Genomic DNA, 12,574 nt, shown 5'->3' with positions numbered 1-12,574 from the left:
GCTGAGGCCTGCCAGAATCTGAATTTTTCTGAACCCAGCCTTATTGCTTATATACAGGACAAGGAGAAACACTATTAATAATTCAAGTTTTGTTGGTAATATTTCTGAGATTTAATGATCAATATCAGAGCCTTATTTTAAACAATTTGGGGCCCTGGGTACTTTAAATTTTGGGTACCCTCAGATTAGAGAAAGCCTAAGGTTTTCAAAAGAAATAAACAAAAATATTATAGTTGAAATCATTATTTTATTTAATTGGTGTTTGAATCGTAACACTTAAAAAAATTAATAAATATTTACAAGCAGCCGATCAGAAAAATTATGGGACTCTCCAGAGAGGAGGGCCCTGGGCTCTGGTCCAGTGGGCCAATGGGGTGAAGACAGCACTTATCAATATTCAGTAAGTGAGCGGTATCTGTTCATTTTATACGCTAAGTTAAATATAATGCGTTTCCATGAAAACCTTCACAGAATTTTTAAAATACACACGGATCCAATGTTATCCATTATCCATTCTATGTTAATACTGGTCTGATTTAGATAATTTTGGTTTTGTAAATAGAGAATTTCATTATCTTTCAAATGAGTGGTCACTAAGTTCCTGGGTTATTTGTTGAATAAATAATTTTGTTTGTAAGTATTTGAAATATGTTTTTATAAACCACTTTTGAGTAGGAATTTTCTGAAACCCAGCCTTATTCTACATTTATAGGATAGAGGGAACCATCGTTAATGATTTAAATTTATAGAACTTTGGAGTGGCGTTACACTTTTTGTCTAATCTAGGCCAAATTGCTCTTCCATGCCTAAATAAGATTCACTTCAAAAAATTAAACACAGGTTATAGAATTAAACAATTAAATAAGCATGGGGAAAATCGATGGTGACAAGTAGCTTAAAACTTGGGGAGATAAAAAATCGTTAGTCCCTTTCGAGTAGGAGAGTTTTCAACAAAATATCATGGCGGAAGTTAAGCGGCTCATAAGAGAATCCTGCGACTTTTCCCACGGGTTCTGATCCTCCTCATGACAGATGTAAGGGATATAGAAGTGCTGTGCTTCTGGAGTACAGCTTTCATCTTTCTTCAAAAGATGACACATCACTTTATATCAAATTTGGAAAAGACTAAAAATTATACGAGTATAATTGAGCTCGAGAGTTCTCCCTCAAGCGTTAATTAACTTCAAGGTAGAGGCGACAAAAAGTATAATTGCGTTATAATAATCTGGTGTAACGAACCCCTAAGGTTCAATGCCGATAACACTTATAAAATTATAAGCATAAATTATTTTCTAAATTTTGGTTGATTGTAATTCTGTCCCGACGATAAGAGGTATTGCTCAAGGGATATTTCGTTTCAATAGTTTTGTAGAGAACATACATTGGTGATAGGTAGGGATAGGATTTTTATGAGCTAAAAAATAAGTACATAAATATGTAATAAATTGTCAAATATTTAAAAAAAATATGTAAATAATATGTATTTATAAATTATATATTATTCAACAATATAAATTATTAATTAATTAGTAATTTTATAACTTAGAAAAAGTTTCATAAATATGTATTCATTATATATTATATGAATAATATTTTAAAGAAATTATGTTAAAATATGTACAAAAGAATGTACTTAGAGAAAACATAGCTGTTCAATAACAAGACATTAATTAGTAATTGTAATCAAACTATGGAAGTGAAACAAGACTAAGATGAGAAAGGACCATGGGAAGGGGGGAAACAGAGAAATTGAGGAGTAAACAAACAAATTCTAGGAAAATGCTACCGGAATAAGACCCTTGCTCTTTTTAATTGATTCTGAGAAATTCTCGATGTAATTCTGTGTGAAAATTTATTATTGCCACTGCTTTTAATTTGTGTTCAAAGATCAAGATATAGAATTTTTATGCACTATTTATGATAAATGATAAATTTCACCTTTAAGTTTCTTGTGTTCTCTAGAATTTTACGTAGCTACTGCGAAAAATGTATTTACAATTGAACAAATAATTTATGGAAATACGTGATTCAGGACAAAATACTTAAAAATATGTTAAAAATAACAAATATTTCATAAAATATGTGATTTACAACAAAATATGTAAAAAAGGCCAAATATTTTGAAATATGTGAAATAAAAATGGCTTCTTTTGGCCAGAAATGTCTTGAAACATCTTTAGTTAGTAAGAAATCGAAGATATCCTGTTCAGGTAAAAATATGTGAAAACATAAAAATCCTATCCCTAGTGATAGGACACTTTTACGAAAATTGTGACAGTAAGTCGATGAAAAGACGTGGACAATTTTTTTGTATTCGGTTTTTGGATTACATGTTTGAAAATTAAAACATCAAATACTGAGGGAAGGATTTTTTTTTTTTATAAATATACATAGAATGCTTTATACAGACACTGAATGCCTCTACACAACTAAATGTCTCTTAGTGCTGTCAATATCTGTTAATTCTGAAACCGTCAGTTTGTACCGTGAAATTCATATTTCATGAATTGGGTCCGTTATAGCGGAACGAAAAGTATTGATGGGAAATAAAATTGGAGTAGTTCCATAATAGAGTGGCTCATTTACATTTGTACTTTGTTGCCCTGGACTTTAATGAAATTCTTGGTTAAACGGAGATTCCATTGTAGAGGGATATACGTTAAGAGAAATTCCTCTGTATTAAATCTGTCTGGGAGCAGCTTTGAGCCTTGCCCGTCAGTAATGAAGCCACAAATTGAGTAAAATATCTCTTGACCAGGGTCGCTCGTAGAAATGTTGAACACGGTGAAAGGTTTTAATTCGGGCCTTCAAGTACCAGTACCCCTCCTTTTCAATGATTATTTCAGAAGTTGTTATATTATTATAATTAATATAAAATTATTTTATACAACAGACCATGGAGCTCCAAATCCTCACGCGATGTATTTACCTATACTAGGAGGTAATATTCCCACAGTATTAGGAAATACATCTTGCGTTCCTTGACGTGTTTTTTTGCAGGGTGGGTTCGTCACTCCCACACCTATTTTTTGTGAGTGCCACCCATTGGCTAACGGGCCTCAGAAATGCCCGGGGGAGGTTGTCAGTGAGTTTTTGCATTATTTTGTACTTGAAAAAACCGGGTGGGACCGGGATTAGATCTGACAACCTGTGGATTGGTAGACTGGCGCGTTACCACGCTGCAACCGCTGCCATTAATAAATTCAAAATATGTTATACCGTTGTAAGGAAAATTTAAAAAATGTTGATAAGCCCTTTCTTGGACATATAATTCGTGTTAAGGGGCGGGGTCTTAATTTTAACGGAGCCTCTTAACTATAATTTTTATAATGGGAGGACCCTCTAGTACGTGATAAGAGAGATATAAAGAAAAAATCTTCCTGCGTTTGGCATCATGGATAGGCAGTCGAAAATCAATACATAATGAGACATAGTATACTACGAGGTATTTTAGAGATTGGGAGATCCATTTCTCATTAGTTGAGATAAACCCTTGAAGACAGGACAAAGAGGCTTGAACATTGAGGGCGGAGACAGTAGTGAGGAAGATTGCGGAGATAAGGAGCCGGTTTGGAGTTTATCTCAAAGCAACTTCAACAAGTCCTTTGTAGCATGGAATTCCCACAGGGTCTTGTATATTCAACGGCTACCTCCACTTATGTACACATCTACATCAATTATATTTTTACAAATATTCATTTAATAACAAAATTAGAACAAAACAAAACAATAAATTACACAAAGGAGTCAAAGTTCTATTCTTGATTTTATATTATTGAAAGTTTGTAAAAGTATGTTAAAAAGGACATGAATATCTAGAAAAGATATTTTACTATAATTTCTCTCTCATCGAATTGTTGGCATCGAGAGCACTCAAGTGATATAAATACCTTCGACATATTATTTTCAATATATCCATTTTTAGGGAAAAAATAGACGTTTTTTGGCTAAAATATGATTTGATAATGAAAATATTTAAGACTCGTTACGGAATTGATTATTTTTTATTTGTTAAATTAAATTAATTTTTTTTTTTTTAATATTTATTTATTGCTATTTACAACAGTACATTATAATACATTTAGTAAATCTGATCTAAGTTAAATTGGAGTGTTACAAGCGTGTAGAGAAACTACCCATTGGTAGGACTCTAATGACATTTTACATTAGCTGGTCTCGTGGCCATCTTCTTTTCAGGCGCCTCAGAGGATTGTCAGGAATGGAAGAGGATGCAAGATTAGAAACTAGGGGGTTTGAGAGTTTATAATGGAAGGAGTGATATCTGGTTCGGGCTAGATCGGTTACATAGGGAACATTAAGGTCTTTATGTTTGATTTTATTTGTGACAAAGTAAGGAGAATTGAGGATTTTATGAAGGATTTTGGATTGTAAGGATTGAATACGAGAGGAATTCGAAGGTTTAGTGGAGGCCCAAAGCTCAACTCCATATGTCCAGATTGGCCTTATTACAGTCATATAGATCAGTCTTTTGTAATGTGTTGGAAGTTTAGACCGTTTGTCTAGTAAGTGCTGTAAAAGTCGAAATCGACGTGCAGTTTCCTGTCTTTTCAGTCTTGTGTGAGGATTCCAGGTTTTTCGTTTGTCCAAATGTAGTCAAAGTTAGCGGATCTGTTCGACAGGGGTAAGAGTAACATCATTAAATGAAACTGTAGGGCAGTCAGTAGGTTTACGACGAAGGGTAAAGGTGATTTGATGGGATTTGTTGAAATTTATCTTAATCCTCCAATTACACCAATCTTCGAAGGCTGTGATATGGGATTGGAGATTTTGGGATACGATTAATGGGTTATTATTAACAGCGAGCACACATGTGTCATTGGCATACGTGGTGAGGATAGTGTTAGGATTGGTTGGAATGTACCTTGAGGAACACCAGCGGACTGAGAATAGAGGGATGAATAGGAACCATTGTGGTTTACTTGGAAAAATCTATCAATGAGAAAGGAACGAATGATGTAAAGTGTAGAAAGTATGTAGGAGGTAGGAATTTACGGAGTTTGTAAAGCAGTCTCGGGTGCCAGACTTGATCAAAAGCAAATTAAAATTTAATTTTATTAAATTAAAAAAATAATTTTATATGTTATTCAATTAAAATCAGTTCCTTATCGATATTAAATTGGCAGAAATGTAAGAACTCGATTTCAAATTTGATCTAAAATGGTTTGACAAAAAAAAATCTTAAAATCTATCAAAATGTTTTTCTTAGAATCACGTGGGTTGGTCCTCACTGATCCTAAATGCCTCATATCGTCGGTACAACATCTTATCAATAAATTGATTTTTTTTCTAAGTTAAGTGTGGAAAAAATATATTATAAATGTAAAATTAATAAAAAAAATAAGTTGAATATATGAAGGTAGCTCACTGTCTCAGAAGAAGAAAAAATCCAAAGACAAGAGAAGGCGAAAATTATGAACCAAAAATGTCAGGGTTCCTGCCAAGAATATATCAAAGTAACGAAAGACAGCGAAACCGAAACGTAATCGGAAAGGACCGTGCGGTCTCGGCTTTTATCGTTAGAATTGGATGTTTATTTTTCCCTTTTTTCTTCCTAGGTTATTCACAAAATTATTTAATATTTTGTATTTATCCATTGTTTATTATTGTTAACTAGAGAACTTTTTTTTTTGATAAACATAATTAAAGGTACTTAAGAGGATATACTGAAGAGTATACTGTTTGTTATTAGCTTATTAATAATTCATTAATTTATAGATTATTATTATTATTGTGATTATTTAATTTATAAATTATTAGCTTATATAAATTATTTTTAATTCCCTATTTGGGTGTACTGTTTGTTATTAGCTTATTAATAATTCATTAATTTATAGATTATTATTATTATTGTGATTATTTAATTTATAAATTATTAGCTTATATAAATTATTTTTAATTCCCTATTTGGGTGTACTGTTTGTTATTAGCTTATATAATAATTTAATAATTTGTAGATTATTATATAACTTTTATATTATTAGCTTACATAAATGATTTTTAATTCACCATTTTTATAGGTAAAAATACTACAATTATTGTTAAATTATGTACTTTACAGGCTAACTCTATTTGTACGGGGATTGTCCCATAGACAAATAAGTAGATTACTATTAATGTGATGGGCATAAAAAAAAAAAAAAAAACAGGTACTGAAAAATCCACCAGGACCTCAAAGCGTTTGTTGCCATTGAAAATTTGAATTCGAAATTTTGCACGAATATTGAAATATTGTTATTCCTTAAATTGGCGAATAGTGATAATATTCACTTTTAATCATTACTATGCGAAAGGGATTTTGTTGAAATAGAATTCTTTTCCATGTCATAATTATGGTTCTGTTGTGCTGTGAGAAATTTCCTTAGCAACCATTCTTGAGCTAATCGAAAGATATATTAATTAATAATTTTTTTTTCCAATACAGATTTACCGATATTCAAGTACAAATTTTATAAAAATATTAAGATTTAGAAAATTAAAATTCACCTGACTGGACTAGCAGATTCGCATCTTATTTTTTAAATTATTCTACTCAAAGCTTTCCCTATATATTTATTTTTGGCGTTGTATTGATTGTAATGAAATATCACGAACTACGTGAGGTGAAATTCGGATGGGCTCAAAGAGGATGAGTTAAAAGCACTCTCCTCGAGGAAGCTTTTAGGTTAAGGTCGAAGGCGTCGCACAAGGACAAAGGAGAGCAATTTAATTACTGTTGATACTTTAAAACTCAAGCGCTTCCATTATAGGCGTCATAAATTTATTTACGTTATATCGGTGTTGAACTTTTGTTGAATATTTTCAGCTGGGTTTGAATCAATATTCGTGCCAGTATCTAGCGGATATTATAAATGTATAAATTTATAGTTATAAACAGCAGAGTACAAAATTAAAAAAAAAAAAAAATTAAAAATACCAGGTCATTCAAAAAGTCCTGTCGTTTTTTTGGTGGAAATTATAAATAAATAAATATTTTCAAATAATCACCTTTATTCATCAAAATATCCACCGTTACAGTCGGTAACCTTCTCCCAACGAGATGGTAAAGCCCAAATTCCTTCCTTAAAAAACTGTTGATTTTTACTGCAAAAATAAGTGGTCAGTTCGTGAATTAGGTTGTCACGGTCTTGAAAACATTTTTGTCTCAGATTGTTGTCGAGATCTCTGAATAGGTGATAATCAGTGGGTGACAGGTCAGGGGAATATGGTGGGTGAGGCAAAACTTCCCAGCCTATTTCTGTCAATTTTTCCCTGGTCAATTTGGCGGTGTGTGGTCGAGCGTTGTCTTGAAGAAGCAAAGGTCTTCTTCTGTTGACTAAGCAGGGATCAAAAGTCTTAAGCTTGGATTGGCAATGGTCCAGTATATTGCAGTATACTTCTTCAGTGATGGTTTGCCCTTGATTCAGAATCTCAAAATGCACTATACCTTTGGCTGTCCAGAAAACAATGAGCAAAACTTTCTTTGGATGGAGATCTGGTTTTGGAAATTGTTTAGGTTTCTCATCTGCCGACAACCACTGATATGATCGTCTGAAGTTGTTGTACAACACCCATTTCTCATCACAGGTGATGATTCGATTCAAAAAGGGTTCGACTTTCAAGCGGGAAGTTAACGAAGATGCAGTTGTCAAGCGAACAAGCATATTGGCATCTGAAAGCTTATGAGGAATCCATTTATCCAGTTTTTTCACTTTTCCCAGTTCTTTAAGGTAATTCCAGGCAGTGGTGGCTGAGATATTAAGTTGAGAGGCTATCTCTGAACAACTTTGACGCGGATCCAACTCTACTACTCTTCGAACGTCCTCCTTATCAACTACAGTTGGTCGACCTGAGCGTGCCTCGTCTTCTAGTGTCTCGTCGCCTCCACGAAAACCAAAATTCGCCAAAATTGTGCCTTCCGCTCAGACAGCACATCTTCCCCAAACACGGAGCATATTTTTCTAGCAGTTTCGGCAGCTTTTGAGCCAAGTTTAAACTCATAGAGCAAAATCGACCGAATTTGAGTTTCAACTGGAATCATTTTAACTAGACAGTTGGATGGTGACTGCATTAAATTAATCCTCCTTAGCCTCCTATTCATAAAGTATAAACATTTGTGTTTACATGGATAAAAGTTGTATTGAACGGAATTAATTAGCAAACACTCTAGAATCAAAATAAACAACGAACAAACGAAAAACGACAGGACTTTTTGAATGCCCTGGTATAAATGTAGTTACATATTAAGCCTTTGTTAAATAATTATCATTTCGCCAATTTATGTATCGTCAGTAAGGAGAGAAGATTACATACTGGAATGGTAATGTCAGATAGGACTCTCACACCAAATGCAAAAACCAGTGGTTCTCAAACCCTTTTCACCGTGGCACTCTAATTGGGCTAAAAAAACTCGCTGCACACTTGTTGAGCTAAAAAAAAATTCACTTTGTCGATCTAAAAACATAAAAATGTCGCCACAATTATTCTTTGAGTATGTAGGAAAATAAAAAAAAAATATTGCAAAGTAAATGCACTCCATGGAATGGGGCACTCATTTTCCGAACCGCTAGCGTAGGCTATCTCAAGCTAAAATTAATGAATCTTTTTTTGAATGCTGGTATGAGTCTTGATTTATTCGATTTTTTTTCTGCTCCTTTCTGCTGTATAATCGGTGGAAAATTGACTGTTAGAATTTGTGATAATTTGTTATCGAAATGTTCCTAATATATTCTAAATATGATTTTGAATGAATCTCTTATTTAAATATTTACTCTTTTTTATAACTATCAACATATGTATGTATATACATCAAAATTGGTGGACAATTGGATCTCAAATCTTTTTTATTGAAGACTTCCCTTTCTCCTTCCTAAGATTCTAAAATAATTATTCGTACACTTTGTATTGAGGGAGGAAAATGTAAGTATGTAAAATAAATCTATTTTTATGATAAAAAAATATTCCTAATTTTTATAAGTGAAAAAAATTAGGAATCCATACGATTATATTTAACATTCAAATTTGTTTAATTTATTGTCCAAAAAATGACTCATACAGTTGACATAAAAAAAAAAGTACACATGACAGATATAACTTCTTTGTATAAATGCAGATTTTATGTTCTGATTATTAATAAGTATTTTAATTAGTCAAAGTTTTACAATGTAGTTGTTATAATGTTTATGAATATATTTAATTTTGTTTTAGCTGTTATTGTTATTATTTTTTTTAAAGCAATAAATTATTTGGCATAGATTATACTGGGCTTACATTAATTGAGATTTAACATTTATACTTTCATGGAAATTTCGAATTCGTCTTTTAGCGTTTTTTCCTGATAGGTATAAACCTAGATTTTTTTTTTTTAAATAAGTATTTTATAGAGGTAATTGCCCGTATGTAAATTAGAAGGATCTGGTCCAGGTTGTGGTCAAGGAATATAATTAAGAAATAGTTTTAACTATTTATTAATTGCCAACGTTTTGAACTTCTCTGCAGGTCTTCATCAGTGCTAAAATAAAAAGATGTAGAGTAGGTAAAGCTATTCTAAGAGTGAACAAGCGAACCGTAGAAATTACTCATATAAAGATGAAGGTATAAAAAGGTATCCATATGAATAAACAAACATATAACATAAATCAAAATATAATAAGGAAATAAAAGATGAATACCAAATCTATAGCAATATTTCTTTTTGTTCATTTTGTTTCTTTCTTACAATTTTAATTTATGTCTTTTTATTGTTGGTTTGCTTATATGGAAGTGTTTTTATACCTCCGCCGTTATAAATGAAATGAATAATAGTTTATTATTCTAGGACTAGGTCCCTTTAGAACAATTACAAAGGTAATTTTAATTTTACAATAACATATATTAGCCAAAAAACAGTGTGGTCAAATTTAATTATAACTTATATTAAAATTATATATAAATAATTTTAAATACAGAGAAGAAAAAAAAATTAACTAACTAAATACATAAAAAACAAAACAAAAAATAGTTAGAAAATATGTATACTATTATAATATTGGATTAGATTGGTGAAGAAAAATTTAGTTGAATAGAAGGGTTTTAAACGAGGGAAGGTTTGCTTCAGGACGTATGTTAGAGGGAATGGAGTTCCAGAGATATGAAGCTCGGGTAAAAAATGATTTATCAAGCGCAACAGTTTGGTGAGGTGGAGGGTAGATGTCAGATAAACGGGACCTGGCAGTACGGGATTAGACTGAGAATTTCAATTGAAGTTTTGCTAGGATATAGGAGGGGCGTTGAGTACTGATCACTTGGAATAGAAAGGGAGCTAGGAAATACTGCCATCGGAAGGATGGATAGAGCTACTTCAGATCGGCGTAATACTGAGTTATGTGCGCATCTTTGCTGATCCCGAAAATAAATCGTACTGCGCAATTCATAAGACGTTTAAGTTTAGATTTGAGATAGCCAGAGAGTCCACCATAGTCAAAGTGGGGGAAAACAAGAGAGGAAACTAAGAGTTGACGGGTTTTAAGTGGATGGAGATAATGGATTCTAGTGAATTGCTTTAGGGTAGCTAATGCTCGACGGGAAATTTGGGCAAAGTGTGGTTTCAAGGATAAAGTTTGATCAAAAGTGACTCCAAGGTTTTTGACTGACGTATGGAATAAGATAGGAATATTGTTTAGGATAAGGTTGGGGGTTCTGGTATAGAAGGAGAGAGGGAGATCCAATTATGATAGCTTTAGTCTTTTTGACATTTAATGTATGTCTATTGCCCAAGTGCTTATACTATTGATGTCTTCTTGTAGGTTAAAAATGGCATTTGAGGCGTCATGAGGATAGGAGGGAAGGTAGATTTGTAAGTCGTCTGCGTATAGATGATTTTGGGAATGATGAATGGGAAGTGGAAGGTCATTGATAAAGATGAAAAAAAGAGTAGGAGATAGGGAGGAACCCTTACTATGTATTATACGTGTTTTATTTACATCTTACTTTTATACTTTTACATTAGCTTTACTTACTCTTTACCTTTTTATTATAGCCCTGATGAACACCTGTTGTATGGGTCGAAATGTTAGCTATTATTAAATTATTAAAACTTCTCAGTTGCATTTCTTGACCGAAACCCGGCTCATAACCTTCGAATTATTATTATTGCAAAGGAAAATATTTCAATTTTTATTTTCCAAATAGGTTGCATTTTTTTTACTTATTGTTATTATTTTGACTTACTAACTGGTAATTGGCATACTAACATTCCAGTTCCGTCGTCCCATTGGCGCACCTTGCGCAAAGCCTTCGACCGAGATTTGTGTCTGAAAATAAAAATATTAATTTTACAAAGCCTTAGCATATTCTTCTGAAAATATAAATTTAAAAAATCTATTTCCATTTCTATTTCTACTCAAAATCCATTTCTAGCCTGATTTTCCTCTACCGAGTAAGCATCAATTCGGGCAACGGTCAACACTTTCAGATTACTAATCTTTGATGGAGGACATGCAATCAGACATGCTATTGGGCGAATTTGTTTATGATTCTTTGACTCAGTGTATTTTGTTGTTTCTTGACTAATGCTACTCATGTTTATAAAAAATGTTTAATGTTTTAGAAAATACCCCTTCGCAAAGCATGTTTTCTTTGAACGATTATCTGCTGTGTTTTTATGAGTGCAGGCTTTTGTATTGATGTATCTTAATCTATTATGTAAGATTTGTCATTAGTATGACTTTTATTAAACATTAAGTGATTATAAAAAATAAACAATAAAATAATATTCGAAGACAACCAGGGAAAAATATGTGCTAACACTTTCCTAAACCTTTTTGAGAATAAAGTTTGTCTTGGAAATTTACAGTGATTTACAAGAGCTGAATTAATAAAATATGATAATAGTTTTAAAATGCGATTTGGAGCCGCTTGGCGTTATGGCGGTATGACATCCTAAAATATACCAGAAACTGTTCTAAATCATTTTCGAAAAAAAAAAAAATTGAATTATCTTTTTTTTTTTTCGTTTTTTCTTGTAGTATTCTTATAAATTAGTGATTCCCAACCCCTAAACCATAACATTATTACCTCTTTATTGCCAATTAGTGTTCTTTTATTTTTAATTTAGAATAAGAATTTAGTTTTTTTTTTCTTGTTTATTGATTTTATTCTTATTTGCCTATTATAGATTGTTTACTATTATTGGAACTGAATAATTGTTGGCATATAAAATGATAATTTTATTTCACTTTGTACTTCTTTTAATTTTAATTGAGAATGATAATTTATTTTATTTTGTTTACAGATTTTATATTTATTTGTTGACAATTAAATTATTTTAATATTTAGTCTCTTGTTAGATTGTTTTCTTATTATTCATTCTGGAGGGGCCCTGTCCCAGAATAAAAATGATTAAAAAACATTATAATTTTTTTTCTTTAAAAGTATTATTAGCAATTCCATTTTGATTTAATATTATTTATTTTATTTGCCGATTTATTGCTTTCTGCTCTCTATTATTTTAGCCTTTATTGTATTGTAACTGGATATTCTGTTATTGTCAGTCATCATTTTTTTTTCTTTTCAATTTATGATTAAACTTTATACTATA

At 31.7% G+C, this 12,574-nt stretch overlaps 1 protein-coding gene across 2 annotated transcripts in view; it reads right to left on the bottom strand.

Moving 5' to 3' along the window:
- The window catches only part of LOC106687750 (uncharacterized), a 229,454-nt gene that overhangs the window by 17,563 nt on the left and 199,317 nt on the right, over positions 1 to 12,574 (bottom strand). Inside the window, exon 4 of one of the 2 annotated variants that reach the window (XM_014431796.2) lies at positions 11,229 to 11,288. The exons of the other annotated variant lie outside the window; for it this stretch is intronic. Coding sequence (XP_014287282.1) covers positions 11,229 to 11,288 — 60 coding nt within the window. The remainder of the gene's footprint in view (positions 1 to 11,228; positions 11,289 to 12,574) is intronic. 2 annotated transcript variants of the gene reach the window in all.

Source organism: Halyomorpha halys, unplaced genomic scaffold, assembly GCF_000696795.3.
Source record: "Halyomorpha halys isolate HHAL.00 unplaced genomic scaffold, Hhal_1.1 Scaffold1006.1, whole genome shotgun sequence".
NCBI classification, from domain to species: domain Eukaryota; kingdom Metazoa; phylum Arthropoda; class Insecta; order Hemiptera; family Pentatomidae; genus Halyomorpha; species Halyomorpha halys.
The sequence above is the reverse complement of the archived record's forward strand: the minus strand, read 5'-3'. Positions and strand labels throughout refer to the sequence as shown.